This window comes from Arachis hypogaea, chromosome 8, assembly GCF_003086295.3.
Source record: "Arachis hypogaea cultivar Tifrunner chromosome 8, arahy.Tifrunner.gnm2.J5K5, whole genome shotgun sequence".
Taxonomy (NCBI): Eukaryota; Viridiplantae; Streptophyta; class Magnoliopsida; order Fabales; family Fabaceae; genus Arachis; species Arachis hypogaea.
In genome coordinates, this window is record NC_092043.1 from 1,131,234 (window position 1) to 1,156,953 (window position 25,720).

At 36.9% G+C, this 25,720-nt stretch overlaps 1 protein-coding gene across 1 annotated transcript; it reads left to right on the top strand.

The window, feature by feature from the left end:
- The first annotated feature begins 780 nt into the window (after window positions 1-780).
- LOC112705569 (bZIP transcription factor 11) lies at window positions 781-2,279 on the top strand. Its single transcript, XM_025756430.3, has one exon. It carries the CDS (start codon window positions 1,462-1,464, stop codon window positions 1,966-1,968), a length of 507 nt encoding a protein of 168 aa, XP_025612215.1. The 5' UTR covers window positions 781-1,461; the 3' UTR covers window positions 1,969-2,279.
- The last annotated feature ends 23,441 nt before the right edge of the window (window positions 2,280-25,720 follow it).

Below are 25,720 nucleotides of genomic sequence, written 5' to 3' on the forward strand. Positions count from 1 at the left end.
ATTGCCCATAATAATGATGAACCATTCATGAATTTGATGACATTATTCCATCTTTTCTGTCTCATTTGCATTTCTGAGTAACGATCGATTTGTATATGTTGTCCTTATATGGAATTGAGCATTACGAAGAATGCAATATTTGATGATGGCTATATATACAAATTAAAACAAATATGGATGGTTCAAAAAATATTTTTTTTTTCTTTAAGTTTGGTTGTAGAAGGCTAGAACCAAATGTGCAATACAGTGACGATGAGATAAAATATCTTAGTCCAGTTATTTAATATATCAAAAATCTTTATTTAGATACTATTTTAATTAATTTGCGGAAAAAATCAGTTCCACCTACTTTTGCCTAAATAATAATAAAAAAAACTATGATTTTAATGTATCAAACTTTTTAAAACGGAAGAAAATTTTAATATGTTATTATCAACACATAAGACATCACATTCCATTTAAAAATAGCTTTAAGATCATGCATCCAACCAAGTAATATAGATGAATCCAATGGTTTTGGACTTTTGGTTAACATTAACAATAAATGACTAATTATTAGTTCATCCTTAAACATTTTTTATTAAGTAAGGAGTACTGAATTTTTTTATTTATTATTAATAATTTAAATTTATAGTTTAAAATTTAAAATTTAAAATTTAAGATTTAAGATTTAATCTTTAAAATTTAAATTTTAGAATTTACATAATATTATACTTATTACTTCTTCTAAAGCAGATTAGCATTCACCGTTTATTTATATTTTTAACCCGAAGAATAAATAATGAATAAATTAATTTTAAATCGTAGAATGAAATGAGTTTGTACCACACATACCCAATCAACTCTCTGTTCCATCAAACCTTGTAGGCTGCGTAGCAGCACATTCCAATTCCAATTCCACTTTCTTTTTGCCCAAACTTTCTTTCTTTCTTTCTCTTCTTTTTCCTATCACTTTGGTTTTCTAGTACAACGTCTTTTCCTCCATTGTCCCCTTCACCTTCTTCTTCTTCTTTTTCTTCTATAAAACCACCCTTCACTCACCTAGACAACTTCCCCCTTCTCCTCTGCTTCTTCTTTCTTCTATAACCTCTAATCTCCATCCCTTTCTTTTCATTTCTTCATTGCAGGAAACCAATAAATCTTCATGCTGCTGCCACTGATTTGTTAACGCTGTTTATTCATATTCATGTCTCCAGTTCTGAGTGAAATCCTTCGTTCCGGTTTTATGATCAATTCTTCCCTCAGGCGCAGGACCCACCTTGTTCAATCTTTCTCTGTTGTCTTCCTCTATTGGTTCTATGTTTTCTCATTAATCTTCTCTTTCATTTACGCTATTGTATAATACTATTAATAATAAATAAGACTAATCATCATCCAATAAGGTAGTGTAATCAAATTATCTCACTCTTTTTCTGGGGTCCTGCGTCTCAATCCATTGTTCTATTATATTCTGTTACAACCATGGCTTCATCGAGTGGAAACTCGACCCTTCAAAGCTCGGGTTCGGAGGAGGATATGTTGTTGATGATGATGGATGAAAGGAAGAAGAAGAGGAAGCAATCGAATAGGGAATCAGCGAGAAGATCAAGGATGAGGAAGCAGAATCACATGGATGATCTTATGAGTGAGGTATGCAAGCTTGGAAAGGAAAAGAGTGAAATCCTTAAAGGCATAGACATCACCACACAGCAATATTTGTGTGTTGAGTCTCAAAATTCAATCCTTAGGGCCCAGTTGGAAGAACTTTCTCAGAGGCTTCAATCACTCAATCATATCGTTCATCTCATCAACACAACACCACCTAATCTGCCCTTTCATCATCATCATACACAAACACAATATGATTATCTTCTGCCACCAACACCAGCTGCTGAAAATTTCTTCAGCAATAATATGAATATGTTCAATCATATCAACCAACCAATTTCAGCTTCTGCTGCAGCAGACATATATCAGTGGGTCAATTGATGATTTGAAATTACCAGTGTGTGCTCTTGTTCTCCTTGGAATATTGCTTAATTATGGTGGATTAATTATGAGCTTGAGTAAGGGTGAAAATATGTAGCACATAGTTAGGGGGAGATTATTATTGTGTTATATATTAGATAAGAGAAGTTGGAAAAGTGGTTGGAAATGATGTATTGTGGGCAAAAAGAAGGGACCTCAGTCTCAGTGTGTGTAATTTGTGCTTTTAACTTTTAAGTATAATTCATATATATCATATATGTATGTTAGTGTGTTCTCAATTAATGTAAAAAAGTACTGGCTGTTCATTAGTATGTTTCAGTCTCATACTTCTTATATGATAAGTTGAGAGGGATAAGTATTGTTTTGATTCCTAACGTTGATGATCAAAATCAAAATCTTCCTCAACGTAATTTTTTATTTAAAATTATCCTTAACGTTTTTTTTTTGTATTAAAATCGTTCTTTTTAATAAAATATTTAATTTTATTCCTAAACTATCTTTATTTTAATAAAAAAATTATAGAATTTTAAAAAATAAAAAAAAAGAACACGTCTTGGGGGAAGGGGGAAGGAAACGCGTTTTTGGGAGAGGGGGGGAAGGAAACGCGAAGGGGAGAGGGGAGGAGGCTATCGCCTTCACCGCCACCTTTGGGTCCTTCGCCACTGAGCACGAGCAACGAGAGAGGAGATCTGAGAAAGAGAGAGGGAGCACCAGTGGAGGGGAGGAGGCCGCTGCCATAGCCGCCGCCACCATCGCGACACCTGCATCGTCGCCGGTCCACCCACGAGCCGCCGCTAGAACCGCTTCTGCATCTGTTTTTCTTCTTGCTTCAGCTTCTGCTCCTTGCTTTGGCCTCTGTTTTCTGCTTTTACTTGAACTTCTGCTTGAGTTCCTGCTTCTGCTTCTTGTTCAATTCGTGCTTCTGCTTGTGTTGATTTGGCTTTGTGCTCGAGCTTCTGCATCTGTTTCTGCTTCGGTTTCTACTTTTTGCTTCTGCTTGTGTTGATTTTTTCTGCTTTTTGCTTCTGCTTGTGTTGATTTAGTTGTTGAATTTGTGTTGATTTGTTGAATTTTTTATTCCTTGATTTGTTGAATTTGTGTTGATTTCATTGATGTTGTTATTCTTGGTGGTGGAGGTGCTGGTGCTGGTGGTGGAGGTAAAGGTGCCGGTAGTGGTGGAGGGTATTTTTGTCTGGAAAAAATTAAAAGGACGATTTTAATACGAAAAAAATGTTAAGCATTATTCTAAATAAAAAATTACGTTGGGGACGATTTCAATTTTGACCCTCAATGTTAGTGACCAAAACAATACTTATCCCTAAGTTGATAACTGTAGTGTTTGGTAGGAATTTAATTTTGTTGATAATAAAATATACTGTAAATATATTTTTTGTCTTTGAAATTCGTTAAAAATTTTAATAATATCACTAAGTTTTATTTTATTTTAAAAATTTTTTATTTGCATTAAATATACTCGTGACAGCTAATTTAAAAAATTTTAGGATCAATTTAGCAACAATTTCGAAAGAACAATTTTTAACACAAACAAATCAAATATAATTGTCATGCATTATTATTAGATTGGTCCTAAATTTTCTAAGCTGTTAGGGATATATTTATTGCAAATCGAAAATTTTAGGAATAAAATTGAAACAAAATAAAACTTAGGGATATTTTTAATTTTTTTGACAAACTTCAGAAACCTAAAAAATATATTTTACCTTAAAATATAAAGTTCATAAAACAATAAACTCATAAAAGACAATTAAATATTTGAGTAAAGTATCGTTTTTGTCCCCAACGTTTGGGGTAAATCCTATTTGTATCCCTAACATTTAAATCATCTTATTTGTATCTCTAGTGTCTATAAAAGTGATTCAATGTTATCATGCTGTCAATTATACTAACAAATCAGATTGTATTTTTCAATTATTCTCACTTGAATGTATTAATTCTCAATTAGGTCTCACTTGAATGTGTTCGATTTCAATATTGTACCCACTATTTGTGTTTAGGTTCAATATGTCCCTCGAAAACTGAATTATGTAAATGTTGCATTGATTAGTTTCAACTTTTGAAGAGTGATTTTTCGGAGTGGATCATCGATTCTATTCCAAACACGTATTCTAATTTCAAAAAGAGATTTTCAAAACTCAAACTAAAGCTCATGATGTGTAATTGACGGTAGGATATTATTGAATCACTTTTACAAACGTTAAAGATATAAATAGGACGATTTAGTTAAAGACACAAATATAACATATTCCAAACGTTAAGAATAAAAATGATACGTTACTCTAAAATATTTGAAAATCAAGTTAGGCCGAGTGTTCATTAATTAATTTGTCAATTTAATGCTTTAGTACTTTTGTGGAGTGAGAATCATCTATTGATGATATAGTCAGGTATATTACCGTTTCTTTAAAAAAAACAAAGTTATATTTTGGTTTAATATTTTTTTTATAGTCTGATAGAGCAAGAAGATAAAAATTAATTTATTATAGATTGCAATCTTATTTAGGAGTTTATTGTTGGTAAATGAATTACTACCTACACAAAATAGAATTTGACTCCCACATTCACTACAATAGTGGCGCTGCTTTGCAGCGGTTCTTTCCTCTATTAGTGGCGGTTTTAAACTGCCACAAAATCAAATTCTGGCAGTTTAGTGAATTGCCCTGGTTATTGGCGCAGAAAGATGATTTTGCGGCAGTTTTCAGCAACTGCTGGTATAACCGCCGCTGAATCAGTATTTTGCGGCAACTAATTTAGCGGTGATTTTAAACCGGTGGTTTTAAACCGCCGCAATATACAAATATTATGATTTAGTCCATTTTTTACCGGCGGTTGAAAAACCGCCGTAATGTTATCACGGTTTTTTAATTTAAGGCTTTTTGCGGCGATTATTAAACTGCCGCTAATTCCGAATCAAATTAAAAAAAATTGGATTTTCCTTTTAAAAAATCTACCTTTTTTGGTTTAATTTTAAAGATATATTTTTTGCCTTTTTTATATTTTTTAAACTTATAAATCTAAATATTCTAAAGCCATTAAATCTAAACGGCAAAAACAACTAAATTAACTAAAAAACAAAATAATATATTTATAAAAATATCAATATAGTAAATCTCTTACTAAGAATTGCATAATCAAATTCAAAAAAAATGTTTTCTTCAAACCAAAATAAGTCCAATCCTAGGATTCTATTTTTATTCAGTCCTTCCACGAAATTCATCCCTGCAACGATGTTTGGCGACAACTCCTCACCCTGTCGTTGAAATAGATATCTCAGAGCACTCCCATCGTCTGTCTCTTTTTCTTCTTTGCTGCTGCTTTGAACCTAATAGATTACAAACATTGCAATCTTAAGACTGTAAGTAGAAAAATGAAAGGAAGTAAACTCAGGCACACAAAATTATGAAATATAACAATGAAGCATTTTATCAAACATCGGTTAAGCAAAAGCATTCTTTTAAATCAATATAAGAATAAAAACAAAAGTAACTTGCAACCATTTCACAACAGATTTCAACACAAAAATTATTTACCAATAATTAGTAGTAAAAGTGTGGCTCGAATATCAAATGTTGTGCGAGGCAGGTTTCTTCTTCCTTTACTTCCAACTGCAACACCAAATGCAGTGTCATCAGTAGCTGCTCCAGCCAATTGAATTAGTGGCTAATAGAGCAAGGCAGTAGGAACACGTTCGATTAACTGCATTGCACTTGTGAGACTTGGATTTCTACCATTTTATACATCATCTCCAAAGGACAGAGCCATAGCTGGAGGAACTCTTAGGCACAATTGAAAAAATAGTATGTCACGCATTAAGGAAATAAAATAGAGGGTTGAACAAAATAGATATGATATGCCAACAAATACTCAAATGGAAGCCATAAACATAAATAAAAATTTCAAGGGGTCATCCAGATAGACAATATTCAGAATACATCATCAATAAAAAAATAATGAGAAAATTATCCATGAAACTAACTAGAGAATAGCATCAAGAAAAAAATGAGGCTCTTGATATTTTCATGTCCTTCCATCACAAAATAATTCTATGAACACAAAAATGCTAAATAATCATACTAGTTAACTAATTCAATAAATGTTAGGAGCTAAGTTGAGTTTAAAACTTACACTAAGAAATATCTCAAATCAAGGGCCCTCTGCCTTCATAATATTTTCATCCTACAAAGACTAAGCATTACACATGCATGTTATTCCATCACAGCCAAGCTCATATATGCAATTCCTCTTTTATGGTTTTTATGTTTAAAAAAAAAAAAGCTAACATGTCTAGTGAGACAGACATATATGCACAATATAGAAGTAATAAGAAAAATCAATTCCCAAAAGATGGGCAAAAAAGCATATTATTGTTGAATCCATAAAATGCACTTGTAGTGACACCAATAGTATCAATTTTCCTTTGGCAGTAAACTAAACCAAACAAGTAAATAACCACAAATGCCACAAAATATCAAAAACCCAACAAAGTGAAGCTACGAGCTTTCATTGAAACATCAAAATTCAAAGTTTTATAGATGGAAGATTGCTACGTAATCCACCGCCTACCCCAATGCCAGTAGCTTTATGTCCACTTCACAAGCTTTGGACTTTAGTGATTATAAAACTAAATTGATAGACCCAGATACACATGAATCCCAACAAATAGAGTGAATAAAAATAAAATAAAAAACAAAGAAAATCATGACTTCATAACTACAACTTAATGGCATAAAAAGTTTCTCACATAAGTTATAATAATATAAATCTTTATCACATTCAGTACACCTGAAGCTAAAACTAAAATCGGAGGCTTCTTTAAACAATGGCATTGGCATCCGCATGAGGTGGACGAGTAGATGGTCTATTTGACAACAGAGAAGATGAAGACTGATATATGTTCTATTTAATGGTATTATATATGTCAGACACAAATATACACAAAATTAAACACCTGAATATTTACCTTCACCTCATCATCAAGTATCTTCTGCGATGTCCACTTGCCCATACTTGTTATAAACCCAAATCCAAATTTGTCCCTGTACCTTTGGCCCCATTGATGCAACTCCTAAGATTTTAACAGAACCAATGAAATTACTTTTTGGTCTCTTCCAAAAATATGAAACACATATCGAAATTTGTTTATATAATTGTAGAGAACCTTTTTACTTTTTAAATTTTTTTTTATATTCAAGGTTAAGACAGCATAACTACTCGCCTTTGTTTTGTAGTAGGTTCCACAACTACAACCATTGTTTTACCTTATAGTTTTACAATTCAGAGGAATAAGTCAGCAATAATAAAAATTGCATGCAACTGTTGGGCTTGGACCTCACAAAGGAGAGAAAAAACCCAACAAATCTCCTCCTTCTCGACTAGGTGGAGGCCCTCGCCATTCCGGCGATCAAACAACATGTTTCAAACTTTTCTCTTGACAATACTTTTGTCATCATATCAGCACCATTGTCATCAGTATGAACTTTCTCAAGTTCCAACAACTTGGAATCTAACACATCCCGTATCCAATGATACCTAACATCAATATGTTTAGATCTTGGATGAAAAGTAGAATTCTTGGCAAGATGAATAGCACTTTAGCTATCACACAACAACACATAACGGTCTTGCTTGAAACTAAGTGCTGCAAGAAACTTCTTCATCCACAACAACTCTTTACATGCTTCAGTTGCTGCAATAAACTCTGCCTCTGTGGTAGAAAGTGCAACACACTTTTGTAGCCTTGACTGCCATGAAATAGCTCCCCCTACAAACTTGACCAAATAACCTGAAGTAGACTTTCGAGAGTCAATATCTCCTGCCATGTCTGCATCAGTAAAGCCAACTAGCAAAGGTTTCTCACCACCAAAACTCAAACTCAAGTTAGTTATACCTTTGAGATATCTCATAATCCATTTAACATCATTCCAATGTTCTTTACCTGGATTAGAGAGAAAACGACTCACTGTATCAACCGCATGAACAATGTCTGGTCTAGTACACACCATAGCATACATCAAGCTTCCAACAGCTGAGGCATAAGGAATTTCATCCATTGCTTGTTTCTCCTCATCAGTGGTTGGACACTGCTTCGTACTCAACTTAAAATGAGGAGCAAAAGAACTAGCAATACATTTGGCATCATTCATGCCAAACCTTTGAAGCACCTTCTTTATGTACTTTTCCTGTGACAAATAAAGCTTCTTGGAATCTCTATAACGAGTAATAGTCATGCCTAAAATCTGTTTGGCAGGACCCAAGTCCTTCATAGCAAAGAACTTGCTCAACTGTTTCTTCAACTCATTAATCCTCAAAGCATTCTTGCCCACAATCAAAATATCATCCACATAAAGCAAAAGAATGATAAAATCATCATCAGAAAATTTTTGCACAAATACACAATGATCTGAATTTGTCTTACGGTAACCATGCTTCCCCATAACAGATTCAAACTTCTTGTACCACTGTCTTGGAGCTTGCTTCAACCCATAAAGGCTCTTCTTAAGCTTGCACACAAAATCTTCCTTTCCTTTAACAATAAAGCCCTCCGGTTGCTCCATGTAGATCTCCTTATCTAAATCACCATGAAGAAAAGCTGTCTTCACATCCATTTGCTCAATCTCCAAATCAAGAGATGCTGCTAATCCAAGCACAGCACGAATGGATGACATTCTCATAACAGGAGAAAAAATTTCCTCATAATCAACACCTTTTCTCTGGCTAAAGCCTCTAACAACCAATCTAGCTTTATACCGAGGCATAGAATTGTGTTCTTCATTCTTGATTCTGAATACCCATTTGTTCTTCAAAACTCACATACCCTTCGATAGCTTCACCAACTCATAGGTATCATTCTCAAGCAAGGACTTCATTTCTTCTTGCATAGCTTCAAGCCATTGAGCTTTGCTTTCATCTTCAACAGCCTCTCCAAAGCATTCAGGTTCTCCCCCATCAGTCAACAAAACAAACTCATGTGGAGAATAACTTGACGAAGGCTTTCTCTCTCTTGTAGACCTTCTAAGTGCATTTGCAGGAATTTCTAAAGCTGTTTCTTCATCTTGATCATCACCACCAACTTCATCAAGTATCGGATCAACTGTTCCATCTTCACCTGCACTTGTATCATGCTCATTATTTTGAGCTTCAACTCTACCATCTTCTACCATAGGCATAGAGGGAGTAATATCCAAGTCAGAAAAATCATCACTAGGCTGAACCATTGGCTTCTCCACATGATCAACATCCTTCAATGTTTGGTCTTCAACAAAGACAACATCTCTACTCCGAATCACCTTCTTGTTAAAAGGATCATAAAACCTGTAACCAAACTCATCCATGCCATAGCCAATAAAAATACACTGCCTAGTCTTTACATCAAGCTTAAATCTCTCATCTTTGGGAATATGAACAAAAGTTTTACATCCAAAGACTCTTAAATGATCATAAGAAACATCTTTACCTGACCATACGTTCTCTGGAACTTCAAATTGCAAGAGAACACATGGTGTCTGATTCAAGACATGAACAACAGTGCTCAAAGTTTCACCCCAAAAGGATTTTGCCAATCCAGATTGTGACAACAAGCACCTAACTCTTTCAACCAATGTTCTGTTCATCCTTTCAGCCAAGCCATTCAACTGAGGAGTCTTCGGAGCAGTCTTCTGATGTCTTATACCATGCTCTTTACAATAAGCATCAAATGGACCTGAGTACTTGATGAGCGGATATTTTATACGCTTTTTGGGGGTAATTTCATGTAGATTTTAGTATGTTTTAATTAGTTTTTAGTGGAATATTATTAGTTTTTAGGCAAAAATTATATTTCTGGACTTTACTATGAGTTTGTGTATTTTTCTGTGATTTCAGGTATTTTCTGGCTGAAATTGAGGGAGCTGAGCAAAAATCTGAGTTAGGCTGAAAAAGGACTGCTGATGCTGTTGGATCCTGACCTCCCTGCACTCGAAATGGATTTTCTGGAGCTACAGGAGTCCAATTGGCGCGCTCTCAACGGCGTTGGAAAGTAGACATCCAGGGCTTTCCAGCAATATATAATAGTCCATACTTTGCGCGAGGATAGACGACGTAACTTGGCGTTGAACGCCAAGTACATGCTGCTGTCTGGAGTTAAACGCCAGAAAAACGTCATGATCCGGAGTTGAACGCCCAAAACACGTTATAACCTGGAGTTCAACTCCAAGAAAGGCCTCAACTCGTGGATAGCTTTAGTCCCAGCCCCAGCACACACCAAGTGGGCCCCAGAAGTGGATTTCTGCACCAATTATCTTAGTTTACTCATATTCTGTAAACCTAGGTTACTAGTTTACTATTTAAACAACTTTTAGAGACTTATCTTGTACCTCATGACATTTTCGGATCTGAATTACATACTTTTGACGGCATGAGTCTCTAAACTCCATTGTTGGGGGTGAGGAGCTCTGCAGCGTCTCGATGATTTAATACAATTCCTTTGTTTTCCATTCAAACACGCTTGTTCTTATCTAAGATGTTTATTCGCGCTTAATTATGAAGAAGGTGATGATCCGTGACACTCATCACCTTCCTTAATCCATGAACGTGTGCCTGACAACCACCTCCGTTCTACATCAGATTGAATGAATATCTCTTAGATTCCTTAATCAGAATCTTCGTGGTATAAGCCGGATTGATGGCGGCATTCATGAGAATCCGGAAAGTCTAAACCTTGTCTGTGGTATTCTGAGTAGGATTCTGGGATTGAATGACTGTGACGTACTTCAAACTCCTGAAGGCTGGGCGTTAGTGACAGACGCAAAAGAATCAATGGATTCTATTCCAACCTGATTGAGAACCGACAGATGATTAGCCGTGCTGTGACAGAGCATAGGAACGTTTTCACTGAGAGGATGGGAAGTAACCACTGACAACGGTGACACCCTACATAGAGCTTGCCATGGAAGGAGCCTTGCGTGTGTTGAAGGATTTCAAGGAAGAGTTGAAGTCAGAGGATAAAGCATCTCCAAAACTCCAACATATTTCCCATTACTGCACAACAAGTAACAATTTGATTCTCTCTTATTTTTCTTACAATTTTAAATACTTTGACTTCTTACAATTAAATCCAAATAACCTTATTGGCTTCCTGACTAAGATTAATAAAATAAACATTGATTGCTTCAAACCAATAATCTCCGTGGGATCGACCCTTACTCACGTAAGGTATTACTTGGACGACCCAGTGCACTTGTTGGTTAGTTGTGCGAATTACAAATTCGTGCACCAAGTTTTTGGCGCCATTGCCGGGGATTGTTGAGTTTGAACAATTGAAGGCTTATTTTATTTTTTAGATTAGGAATAATTTATTCTTGTTGTTATAGAGTCATTAAATTTTGATAGGATAGTCTCTTTTCAAAAAAAAATTTCTTTTCAAAAAATATTATTTTTCTTAATTAATTGTTAATTTTTCGTGAGTTTAGTGTCTTATTCTAAGTTTGGTGTTAATTGCATATTTTATATTTTCTTTGAAATTTTCGTGTTAGTGTTCTTGGTTCTTCCTTGATCTTCAATTTGTTCTTGTTTATTTTCCTTGTTTGATCTTTAATTTTCCTTGTTCTGTGTCTTTTCTTGTTTTTCTTGTGCTTTTTCAAAACATTAGTTTTCAAAAATTTATTTTATCCATAAAAATAATACATCTTTAAAATCAACACTGAAGTTGCTGCCAATTGCCTGGAGCTTTAGTAGTTGTTCTTGATAATTGGGTATACCCTTTGGAACCTTTTTCAAAAAAAAAAAAATTTTCTTGGATTGAATCTTGTGCCAAACTCTAAGTTGGTGTTTTCTTGTTAATTTCTCTTTAATTTTCGAAAATTTATCTTGTCTTTTTTAAAAAAAATTTAAGTTTGGTGTTCTTTCTTTTGTTCTTGGTGTTCTTGTGAATCTTCAAAGTGTTCTTGAATTTTTCTTGTGTCTTGATCTTAAAATTTTTAAGTTTGGTGTTCCTTGGTGTTTTCCCTCCAAAATTTTCGAAAATAAGGAGCATTAGATCTAAAAATTTTAAGTCTTGTGTCTTTTATGTGTTTTTATCTTTCATCATAAAATTCAAAATTCAAAAAAAAATATATATATCTTTTCTAACCAATTTTAAAACTACATTTTTGAAATTTTTAATATAAAATTCAGATTTCAATTTCAAAATTTTTTTTTGAAAAAAAAAATTTCATAAAATATTTTCAAAAATTTTTTTATATATATATTCCATTTTTATTTATTCCACTTCTATAAAATAAAAAAATCAACATATAAATTATCTCTTGTATTCCATCATGGAAGCAAGTAGGAATGAACAGTCCAAGAGGACTCTGGGGTCATATGCTAACCCCACTACTGCTTCATATGGGAGTAGTATCTGTATACCCTCCATTGGAGTTAGTAGCTTTGAGTTGAATCCTCAGATCATTATCATGGTGCAGCAAAACTGTCAGTATTCTGGTCTTCCACATGAAGAACCTACAGAGTTTCTGGCACAATTTTTACAATTTGCTGACACAGTACATGATAAAGAAGTGGATCAGAATGTCTACAGATTATTACTGTTTCCATTTGCTATAAAAGATCAAGCTAAGAGGTGGTTAAATAACCAGCCTAAGAACAGCATAAAAACATGGAAACAGCTGTCAGAAAAATTTCTGAATCACTATTTCCCTCCAAAACGGATGACACAGCTAAGGCTAAGCATCCAAGGCTTCAAACAAGGAGATAATGAATCCCTTTATGATGCTTGGGAGAGATACAGAGAGATGCTAAGAAAATGCCCCTCTGAAATGTTTTCAGAGTGGGTGCAATTGGACATCTTCTACTATGGGCTTACAGAAAAAGCTCAGATTTCTCTAGACCACTCAGCTGGTGGATCTATACATATGAGAAAAACAATTGAAGAAGCTCAAGAGCTTATTGATACAGTTGCCAGAAATCAACATCTGTACCTAAGCAGTGAATCTTCCATGAAAGAAGAAGCTAAAACAGTAACTGCAGAACTCAGTCCGGTGGATCAGGCTAATGAAATTAATCAGCAATTAGACTTTCTAACTCAGCAGCTAGCCGAATTCAAGGAAATATTACAGGAAACAAGAATGGCTAACAGGAATATGGAAGTGCAATTAAAGCAGACAGAAAAGCAACTGTCAAAACAAATAGCAGAAGAATGCCAAGCAGTTCAATTAAGAAGTGGGAAAACATTAAATACCTCACTTCAAAGCAGCAGGAAGCCAAGAAATAAACAGATGTCTACTCAAAATCCCTCTGAGGACAATCAGAGCCCAGAGAGGAATGATGCTGGCGCTGAACACCCAGACCATGCTCATTCCTGGCGTTCAACGCCAGAAACAAGCATGAATCCGGCATTGAACGCCCAAAGGGAACATGGTTCTGGCGTTCAAACGCCAGTAACAAATAAGGAAGTGGCGTCTAACGCCACTCCAGCTTCCACCCCTGGCATTCAAATGCCAGTGGGTGATCAGTCACATACAAGTGCTGATAACAACCCTTCTAAAAAAGCTTCCCAACCCACTTCTGTAGGTAATAAACCTGCAGCAACTAAGGTTGAGGAATACAAAGCCAAAATGCCTTATCCTCAAAAACTCCGCCAAGCGGAACAGGATAAGCAATTTGCCCGCTTTGCAGACTATCTCAGGACTCTTGAAATAAAGATTCCGTTTGCAGAAGCACTTGAGCAAATACCCTCTTATGCTAAGTTCATGAAAGAAATCTTAAGTCATAAGAAGGATTGGAGGGAAACTGAAAAAGTTTACCTCACTGAAGAATGCAGTGCAGTCATTCTGAAAAGCTTACCTGAGAAGCTTAAAGATCCTGGGAGCTTTATGATACCATGCACATTAGAGGGTACTTGTGCCAAGCAAGCTTTATGTGATCTTGGGGCAAGTATCAACCTAATACCTGCATCTACTATCAGAAAGCTTGGTTTAACTGAAGAAATCAAACCAACCAGGATATGTCTTCAACTTGCTGATGGCTCCATTAAATACCCATCAGGAGTGATTGAAGACATGATTGTCAAGGTTGGGCCATTTGCCTTTCCTACTGACTTTGTGGTGCTGGAAATGGAGGAGCACAAGAGTGCAACTCTCATTCTAGGAAGACCTTTCCTAGCAACTGGCCGAACCCTCATTGACGTCCAAAAAGGGGAAGTAACCTTGAGAGTCAATGAGGAGGAGTTCAAGTTGAATGTTGTCAAAGCCATGCAACATCCAGACACCCCAAATGACTGCATGAGTGTTGATATTATTGACTCTCTGGTAAGAGAGGTCAATATGGCTGAGAGTCTCGAATCAGAGCTAGAAGACATCTTTAAAGATGTTCAGCCTGATTTGGAGGAATTAGAGAGGATAAGAGAACCTCTGAAAATTCCTCAAGAAGAGGAGAAACCTCCAAAACCCGAACTCAAACCATTACCACCATCCTTGAAATATGCATTTCTGGGAGAAGGTGATACCTTTCCTGTAATTATAAGTTCTACCTTAGAGCCACAGGAAGAGGAAGCACTAATTCAAGTGCTAAGGACACACAAGACAGCTCTTAGGTGGTCCATCAGTGATCTTAAGGGCATTAGCCCAGCCAGATGCATGCACAAGATCTTACTGGAGGATGACGCCAAGCCAGTGGTTCAACCACAAAGGCGGCTGAATCCAGCTATGAAAGAAGTGGTGCAGAAAGAGGTCACTAAATTACTCGAGGCTGGGATTATTTATCCTATTTCTGACAGCCCCTGGGTGAGCCCTATCCAAGTTGTCCCTAAGAAAGGTGGCATGACAGTGGTTCATAATGAAAAAAATGAACTGGTTCCCACAAGAACAGTTACAGGGTGGCGTATGTGCATTGATTATAGAAGGCTCAATACAGCCACCAGAAAGGATCATTTTCCTTTACCATTCATAGACCAGATGCTAGAAAGACTAGCAGGTCATGAATACTACTGCTTCCTGGATGGATATTCAGGGTATAATCAAATTGCAGTAGATCCCCAGGATCAGGAGAAAACGGCATTCACATGCCCATCTGGAGTATTTGCATACAGAAGGATGCCATTTGGCCTGTGCAATGCACCTGCAACCTTTCAGAGGTGCATGCTCTCAATTTTCTCTGATATGGTGGAAAAATTCCTGGAAGTCTTCATGGATGACTTTTCAGTATTTGGAGACTCATTCAGCTCCTGCCTTAACCATTTAGCACTTGTTCTGAAAAGATGCCAAGAGACTAACCTGGTTTTAAACTGGGAAAAATGTCACTTTATGGTGACTGAAGGAATTGTCCTTGGGCACAAAATCTCGAACAAGGGAATAGAGGTGGACCAAGCTAAGGTAGAAGTAATTGAAAAATTGCCACCACCTGCTAATGTTAAGGCAATCAGAAGCTTTTTGGGGCATGCAGGATTCTATAGGAGGTTTATAAAGGATTTTTCAAAAATCGCCAAACCTCTGAGCAACCTGCTAGCTGCTGACACGCCATTTATCTTTGATAAAGAGTGTCTGCAGGCATTTGAGACTCTGAAGGCTAAATTGGTTACAGCACCAATCATCTCTGCACCAGACTGGACATTACCATTTGAATTGATGTGTGATGCCAGTGACCATGCCATTGGTGCAGTGTTGGGACAAAGGCATGACAAGCTTCTGCACGTCATTTATTATGCTAGCCGTGTTCTAAATGATGCACAGAAAAATTACACAACCACAGAAAAAGAGCTACTTGCAGTGGTTTATGCCATTGACAAATTCAGATCCTATTTAGTAGGATCAAAAGTGATTGTGTACACTGATCATGCTGCTCTTAAATATCTACTCACAAAGCAGGATTCAAAACCCAGACTCATCAGATGGGTGTTGCTTCTGCAAGAGTTTGATATAGAAATAAGAGACAGAAAAGGGACAGAGAATCAAGTAGCAGATCATTTGTCCCGAATAGAACCAGTAGAAGGGGCGTCCCTCCCTCTCACTGAAATCTCTGAAACTTTTTCGGATGAGCAACTCTTTGCCATCCAGGAAGTGCCATGGTTTGCAGACATTGCAAACTACAAGGCAGTGAGATTCATACCCAAAGAGTACAGTAGGGTGCAATCAAAGAAATTAATCACAGATGCAAAGTACTATCTTTGGGATGAACCATATCTCTTTAAGAGATGTGCAGACGGAGTAATCCGTAGATGTGTGCCTAAGGAAGAAGCGCAAAAGATTTTATGGCACTGCCATGGATCACAGTATGGAGGACATTTTGGAAGTGAGCGAACAGCCACAAGAGTCCTCCAAAGTGGCTTCTACTGGCCCACTCTCTATAAAGATTCCCGAGCATTTGTGCTTAATTGTGACAGTTGCCAAAGATCAGGCAACCTATCTCACAGTTATGCCATGCCTCAACAAGGAATCTTGGAGATTGAGTTGTTTGATGTATGGGGTATTGACTTCATGGGACCTTTCCCACCATCATACTCAAACACTTATATTCTGGTGGCAGTGGATTACGTATCCAAATGGGTGGAGGCTATTGCAACACCCACTAATGACACTAAAACAGTGTTAAAATTCCTCCAGAAACATATTTTCAGCAGATTTGGTATCCCTAGAGTATTAATCAGTGATGGGGGCACTCATTTCTGCAATAAACAGCTTTACTCTGCTCTGGTACGTTATGGAGTTAGCCACAGGGTAGCTACTCCATATCACCCACAAACTAATGGGCAAGCTGAAGTCTCAAATAGAGAACTCAAAAGAATCCTGGAACGGACTGTAATTAACCGTAGAAAGGATTGGGCAAGAAGCTTGGATGATGCTCTGTGGGCATACAGAACAGCATTTAAGACCCCTATAGGGACCTCTCCATACCAGCTTGTGTATGGAAAGGCATGTCACTTGCCAGTGGAACTGGAACACAAGGCCTATTGGGCAACCAGATTCCTAAACCTTGATGCCAAGTTAGCTGGAGAAAAACGATTGCTCCAGTTAAATGAGCTAGAGGAATTTAGACTCAATGCTTTCGAGAATGCAAAAATATACAAAGAGAAAGCGAAAAGATGGCATGATAAGAAATTGTCATCCAGAGTCTTTGAGCCGGGGCAGAAAGTTCTGCTATTTAATTCTAGGCTCAAATTATTCCCTGGGAAATTAAAATCCCGGTGGAGAGGTCCATATGTAATTACAAGTGTATCACCATATGGATACGTAGAGCTTCAGGATAATGACTCTAACAAAAAGTTCATTGTTAATGGACAGAGAATTAAACATTATCTTGAAAGTAACTTCGAGCAAGAATGCTCAAAACTGAGACTTGATTAGAGCTTAGTGGTAGTCCAGCTAAAGACAATAAAGAAGTGCTTGCTGGGAGGCAACCCAGCCATTTACAAAGTTTATTTACTAATTAAATAAATTTCCTTTTTTTTACAGGTATGAGTCCAAGTATCTTCAAAGGGTAAAAATAGCAATTGATTGAATTCACAGAGTTACAGGGAAATTTGGAAGCTCACTAGCGTGAAAAAGCCAGTAAGAAACATTTTGGGCGTTGAACGCCCAAAAGAAGCACCCACTGGGCGTTCAACGCCAGTAAGGGTAGCCATCTGGGCGTTAAACGCCAGAAAGGAGCATCTTCTGGGCGTTGAATGCCAGAAAGAAGCACCTTCTGGGCGTTTAACGCCAGATTGACAGCGTCCTGGGCGTTCAGAAAAACGCCCAGTGACAAAGGACTTCCTGGCGTTCAACGCCAGAAAGAAGCATCAGCTGGGCGTTGAACGCCCAGGAGAAGCAACAATTGGGCGTTAAACGCCCAAAACATGCACCAGTTGGGCGTTTAACGCCAGGATGGTGGGGAGGAGGTAAAATTCGTTTTTCTTCACAAATTTTCTAATTTTTATGTTTCAATTCATGATTTCTTGCATAAACATGTTTCAAAATATCATCCTTCAAATTCCAAAAATTTTAATCCTAATTTCTAAAAACCCTAATTTCTAAAATCCCTTTTTCAAAAATATCAAATGTATCTTAATTCATAAACACAAATCTTTTTCCAATCCAATTCTTTTTCAAATCTTTTTAATTTCTTCTCATATCTTTCTCAACTCATCTTATCTTTTTTTTCGAAACTACCTCTCCTTCTATTCCTCTCCTTTCCTTTCTTTTGCTTGAGGACAAGCAAACCTCTAAGTTTGGTATGATTTGCCATGATCACTGAGCTAAAACTCATTAAGATCATGGCACCTAAGGGAACAAGAAGAGCAAGGATGTGAACTTAAGGGAGCTGAAGCGTCAGAAATTAATTCTTGAAGGCACCCCACAGACTAGAGGAACATCCACTTCCCAAAACACAGGTCGTTGAGTTCTAATCTTTGCCTTAACTCTGTGATAACTGTTCTTATTAAAAATTTACGTTAGAAGTTATATATTAGTAGTAGTAATTAGTATCTCTACTTTGATTTTAATTCCAATTAAGTTATAATTTATTTTTCTCATCATCATTAAACATGAATAAAATAGTAGATTTTTAGAATAAAGAGGCAATATTTTTTCGAGTTCTTAATAAGAAAAATTCTAATTAATTATATGTGGTGGCAACACTTTTTGTCTTCTGAATGAATGCTTGAACAGTGCATATTTTTGATATTGAATTTTATGAATGTTAAAATTGTTGGCTCCTGAAAGAATGATGAACAAGAGAAATGTTATTGATGATCTGAAAAATCATGAAAGTGATTCTTGAAGCAAGAAAAAGCAGTGAAAAAGCAAAAGCTTGTGCGAAAAAAAAAAGAGGAATAAAATAGAAAGAAAAAGAAAAAGCAAGCAGAAAAAGCCAATAGCCCTTAAAACCAAAAGGCAGGGGTAAAAAGGATCCAAGGCAAATAAGAGTGTGCTTAAGAACTCTGGACACCTCTAATTGGAGACTTTAGCAACGCTGAGTCACAATCTGAAAAGGTTCACCCAATTATGTGTCTGTGGCATTTATGTATCCGGTGGTAATACTGGAAAACAAAGTGCTTAGGGCCACGGCCAAGACTCAATAAGTAGCTGTGTTCAAGAATCAACATACTAAACTAGGAGAGTCAATAACACTATCTGAATTCTGAGTTCCTATGGATGCCAACCATTCTGAATTTCAAAGGATAAAGTGAGATGCCAAAACTGTTCAGAAGCAAAAAGCTACTAGTCCCGCTCATCTAATTAGAATCTGAGCTTCACTTAAAACTCGGAGATATTATTGTTTCTTAATTTCTTTTCATCCTATTTTATTTATCTAGTTGCTTGAGGACAAGCAACAGTTTAAGTTTGGTGTTGTGATGAGCGGATATTTTATACGCTTTTTGGGGGTAATTTCATGTAGATTTTAGTATGTTTTAATTTGTTTTTAGTGGAATATTATTAGTTTTTAGGCAAAAATTATATTTCTGGACTTTACTATGAGTTTGTGTGTTTTTCTGTGATTTCAGGTATTTTCTGGCTGAAATTGAGGGAGCTGAGCAAAAATCTGAGTTAGGCTGAAAAAGGACTGCTGATGCTGTTGGATCCTGACCTCCCTGCACTCGAAATGGATTTTCTGGAGCTACAGGAGTCCATTTGGCGCGATCTCAACGGCGTTGGAAAGTAGACATCTAGGGCTTTCCAGCAATATATAATAGTCCATACTTTGCGCGAGGATAGACGACGTAACTTGGCGTTGAACGCCAAGTACATGCTGCTGTCTGGAGTTAAACGCCAGAAAAACGTCATGATCCGGAGTTGAACGCCCAAAACACGTTATAACCTGGAGTTCAACTCCAAGAAAGGCCTCAACTCGTGGATAGCTTTAGTCCCAGCCCCAGCACACACCAAGTGGGCCCCAGAAGTGGATTTCTGCACCAATTATCTTAGTTTACTCATATTCTGTAAACCTAGGTTACTAGTTTACTATTTAAACAACTTTTAGAGACTTATCTTGTACCTCATGACATTTTCGGATCTGAATTACATACTTTTGATGGCATGAGTCTCTAAACTCCATTGTTGGGGGTGAGGAGCTCTGCAGCGTCTCGATGATTTAATACAATTCCTTTGTTTTCCATTCAAACACGCTTGTTCTTATCTAAGATGTTTATTCGCGCTTAATTATGAAGAAGGTGATGATCCGTGACACTCATCACCTTCCTTAATCCATGAACGTGTGCCTGACAACCACCTCCGTTCTACATCAGATTGAATGAATATCTCTTAGATTCCTTAATCAGAATCTTCGTGGTATAAGCCGGATTGATGGCGGCATTCATGAGAATCCGGAAAGTCTAAACCTTGTCTGTGGTATTCTGAGTAGGATTCTGGGATTGAATGACTGTGACGTACTTCAAACTCCTGAAGGCTGGGCGTTAGTGACAGACGCAAAAGAATCAATAGATTCTATTCCAACCTGATTGAGAACCGACAGATGATTAGCCGTGCTGTGACAGAGCATAGGAACGTTTTCACTGAGAGGATGGGAAGTAACCACTGACAACGGTGACACCCTACATAGAGCTTGCCATGGAATGAGCCTTGCGTGTGTTGAAGGATTTCAAGGAAGAGTTGAAGTCAGAGGACAAAGCATCTCCAAAACTCCAACATATTTCCCATTACTGCACAACAAGTAACAATTTGATTCTCTCTTATTTTTCTTACAATTTTAAATACTTTGACTTCTTACAATTAAATCCAAATAACCTTATTGGCTTCCTGACTAAGATTAATAAAATAAACATTGATTGCTTCAAACCAATAATCTCCGTGGGATCGACCCTTACTCACGTAAGGTATTACTTGGACGACCCAGTGCACTTGCTGGTTAGTTGTGCGAATTACAAATTCGTGCACCAGTACTCACCACCATTGTCAGTACGAATGCATTTCAACTTCTTCCCAGTTTCTCTTTCAACGAAGCTTGAAATTTCTTGAACACATTCAAAACTTGATCTTTGGTCTTTAAAGTGTAAACCTATAATTTCCTAGAATGATCATCAATAAAGGTTACAAAATAGATAGACCCTCCAAGTGTTCTTGTCTTCATCGGCCCACATACATCAGAATGCACCAAGTTAAGTATCTCAGGCTTCCTTGAAGGTGGATGGCTCTTAAAAGAAACCCTATTTTATTTTCCAGCAAAACAATGGTTGCACTTTTGCAAAGCAACCTTACAACCAGATAAAAGATTCCTCTTGGATAACATATTCATACCCTTCTCACTCATATGACATAATCTCTTATGCCATAAATCAGTTTCATCAACAAACTCAACAGCATTAACAACATCTTTCATAATCTTTGCTTGAGTTAAATAAAGAGTAGAGTGTCTTGTACCTCTAGCAACAACCATGGAACCCTTGGTGAGCTTCCAGCTATCACAAGAAAATGAGCTATCCAAGTCTTCATCACACAACTTACCAACAGAAAGTAAGTTCAACCGAATATCTGGAACATGCTTCACACGCTTCAAAGTCGACTTGGTACCGTTGGAGGTTTCTAAGCAAACCTGTCCAACACCAGCACATTTTGCAACACCTTGATGAGCCATTTTCACATCACCAAAATCACCAGGAGTATAAGATGTAAACAAATCCCTCCTAGATGTAACATGAATAGAAGCACCGCTATCAATCACCCAACTAGTACTATTATCAACAAAGTTAACAGATTCAAACTCCTCAACAACAAGAAAATCATCATGAGTTACATTAACCTTGTCTTCCTTGGTACCATCATCTTTATTTGTGCTCTTGTCTTTACTTGCCTTGCCTTTCTCCTTCTTTAGCTGCCAACAAAATCTCTTCACATGTCCCTTTTGACCACAATGATGACACTCAATATTCTTATACTTTCCTCGAGACTTGCTTCTGCTTTGATCTCTACCTTTAGGACCTCGACTTTTGCTTATCCCCCTAGACTCAGAAACAAGAACATCTGAATGTGTAGTCGATGTACCTTGTGACTTTCTTCTCATCTCTTCATTCAAAACACTGCTCTTGGCAAGATCCATAGAGATTACACCATCAGGAGCAGAATTGGACAATGACATTCTGAGAATTTCCCACGAGTCTGGTAAGGAGCCAAGAAGTAACAATCCTTGAACCTCTTCATCAAATTTGATGCCCATGGAAGATAACTGATTCATAATTCCTTGGAAATTATTCAAGTAATCTGTCATTGATGTCCCATCTGTATACTTCAAAGCCAATAACTGCTTGATCAAAAACATCTTGTTATTCCCAGTTTTTCGAGCATACAACTGTTCAAGTTTAATCCAAAGGGTCCGAGCATGTGTCTCTCCAATAATATGGTTCAACACATTATCGTTAACCCACTGCCTAATATATCCACAGACTTGTCTATGCAACAAAGTCCAATCATCATCAGATTTATCATTAGGCTTCTCTGTACCAAAAACTGGTTGATGAAAATTTTTGACATAAAGCAAATCTTCCATCTTTGACTTCCACAAATCATAATTAGGACCATTAAGAGTGATCATCCTACTAGTATTAGTATTAGCTTCCATTGGTCACATAATCACAAGCCCAGAAAAATACTAACAAGCTCTGATACCACTTTGTTGGGCCGACCGTGGAGAGCTCTCGACAACTGGGGAGACTTCGGGGAGGAATCAAGTGAGAGAACATAAAATGAGAAGACACCACATCCTTTTGTTGGGTTTTTTTCTCTCTTTTGTGAGGCCCAATCCCAACAAAGTGGTATCAGAGCCGATGGTTAATCGATTTGGTGGTTTTAAGGGGTATTCAAGGTGAAGCATCGAAAGTCTTCCCGGCAAAGGTGGTCCGGACGGCGTGTCCCGTGGTTTTTTGCAGCGGTGTGATGGACGAATACTCGTGGTGGTAGAGGAGCTAGAGGGGAGTTGATGCTTGATGTGGAGGCTCACACTTGAGGGGGAGATTGTTAGTGTTGCAAGTGTGAGGAGTGTCAAAATTAGTCCCACATCAAAGAAAGCAAAGAAGAGTGAGGAGTTTATAAGATGAGAGACCCATTTACTTGACACCTTAAGGTTTTGAGTTGGATGTGGTATCTTCTCATCTTATGTTCTCTCACTTGATTCCTCCCTGAAGTCTCCCCGGTTGTCGAGAGCTCTCCACGGTCGGCCCAACAGCAACCGCCTATCATTCAAGAAATTCATATCGAAGCATACAAAGAAAGAATGGCCCACAACTTATAGTTCAATATGATGCATGTGTAGTTTCCAATGATCATGATAAGGATATGTTCTTCTGGGAAGTAGAAATGGAGTGAAATTTTTACAAGTTCTATGAGTAAAATTACACATGGGCCACATCCATTGAAAATTTCCATCCCATTCTAGATAGCTAGGTATATCATCATTGATCGGGATACTTTTAATCATATAAGTCAATAACTATTTAAAGAATTAAAAAATGTAAAAGGATAAAAGATGTTACAACTTCAAAACTTAAGATGAATCATATAGTTACTTACTTCTTTTCATCAATAGAACAACTCAAATGGAGATTAACAGGAAAATGGACATCTAAAAGGAAATAGGATTCAAACTGAAGAAAGAGAGATATGCAAGCACGTAGCATTCTTTTTTTTTTACCCAAAAAAGAGGCTCTTTTTTCACCTGTCTAATATAATGTTCCAACTCATCTAGGTCGAGATAAGTCTAATAAAGTTTATCTAATGCTAATTTGATTTAAATAAATCCATTAAGATAATAACATAATAAAGAAAGAGGGATCTTTATTTACTTGAGGCGATGAAGATCGGAGAGGGTGCAACGGAGCTTGATGCAGCCAAACTCAGAGGCGGGCATGGTGAGGTAGATGCAGAAGGCTGGTGGCGAAGAGGAAGAATACGGCAATTGCAGCCGGCGAATTGGCATCTATTGAGAAGGAATTTCTCTGATTTCGGCTTCTTGGTGGCGGAGGAGTCGTCCTCGCCATTGTTCTTGAGGTCCCTGAGGAGCAACCTACCAGTATCGACCATCGTGATGCTCTACGATGCCGTCATCGGCAGAAAGTGGGTCCGATCACGACACTGGCATTCAGAGGTTTATGGAATAGAATTTGAGTGATTACTTGAAATTGAAATTGGGGGAATTGGGAACCCTAAAGATAGGATCTTTGAGCTACAACTTCAATTTGAATTCGAACGCGAAAGCGTGTGGTGTTGTGTTGTGATGTGAGAAAGAAGGATTTGTGAGAGAGACGAGAACATGAACAGGATGCTCGTGTCGCTACCACAGATTTGAATCACGCACAACGCTACATGGATGAGATAGCTAGCAGATCTGGCAGAGCAGAGGAGGGAGTAAAAGAAGCAGAGGAGCTAGCACAACATAGAAACTTTTGAGAGGTGCAAAGATGGTGATAGAAGTTGGAAAGAAGAGAACTGTATTGTAACTAGTGAGAATGAAGAAAATCAGAATGAGAATTGAGATAGAGATCTGAGAAAGAGGGCATCTAATTGAACCCTGAAAAGAAAGCAAATAGCGGCTTCTCTTAAATCTGTCACGAAAATCGCTGCTAAACTACAGATAGCGGCTGTTTTTGAAACCGACTCTAATAAAGCGCTGCTATCTACTATGTGTCTTGTAGTGATTTATTTAAACGGATGAGTGAACTGCCTACTTAACTAACCCAATTAATAGAGATGCCAATGAAACAAAGACATATTTTTTAGCATTATTGACTCCATCCTTCTTTACCTTACTCTATATAGACATGGAAAGAGTTAAAGGTCACTGGTGAACACAGAAAGAGATAGAAACAATAATTTAGCTTTGTCGCCAACATAAAGCATTGATAGTAGCGACAATGATGAGTATGTTGATTTTTTTCACTATCAATATAGTTTGCCTAGCAATATTTTTTATCATATATGTCTTTTTTTTTTACTATCAGAGACGAAGCCTCGTACAAAGAGAGGGACAATGGTTCCTCTAAATCTCAATTTTTTGTATAAATCATATAAAAATTTTAATTTAGCATCTTTTAAAATATTTAATTTTTTCTTTTATATTATATTACAAAATTAACTTTGACCCCACTAAAATTTAGTCTAACTCTATCCTTGTTTACTATGATTTCAGATATCCAACTGATCTACAAGAAGCCAATGAGGTGAGGAGGTAGAGATGATGAAAGCTTGGCTAATGGCTATAGCGTTATTGAAGGATGATGGGTTAGAAATGAAGGATTCGCGGTTGGAATCTAGAAAATAAAAGTCATAGCATTTTTGTTTCAATCTCCAACTTTTGTGATTTTCTTAATCCTTATGTCTACTGTTGTGCCAAAAATTTGGCACTATTGAGTTAAGAAATTAACTAAATTAATTAATGATGAAAAAAATATTTGATTGGACAAAGTAAATAACTAGTGTTGATTATTTATGATTATATATTATTGATTATTTATTAAATGTTGCAGGCCAAAACTCATTAAACAAGCCCAAAAGGATTCAAACAATTGAAACCAGCAAAGACAAAGAAATCAAACGGGTTGACAAATAAATTGATCCAATCCAAACCCCTTAGCAAAGCAAATCCCTCCCATGTGCTTTCACCAAAAGCAACGTACACTTTTTTCCTCTTGGTCAAAACTCAGAAAAAGAAAGAGAGAGCTTCTTCCTTAAGCTATTCATCAAAGAAGCAAGAAAGAGAAGGTTAAGCAAAAGGTAGAAGTCTAATCACCCACATCAATCTGTATCAAGAAGAGGTCAGAAGCTAAAGGTGATTTTATTTCCTT

Bases quoted from the DNA above. Each gene is read 5' to 3' on its own strand.
- LOC112705569 (XM_025756430.3), top strand. From the start codon at position 1,462: ATGGCTTCATCGAGTGGAAACTCGACCCTTCAAAGCTCGGGTTCGGAG.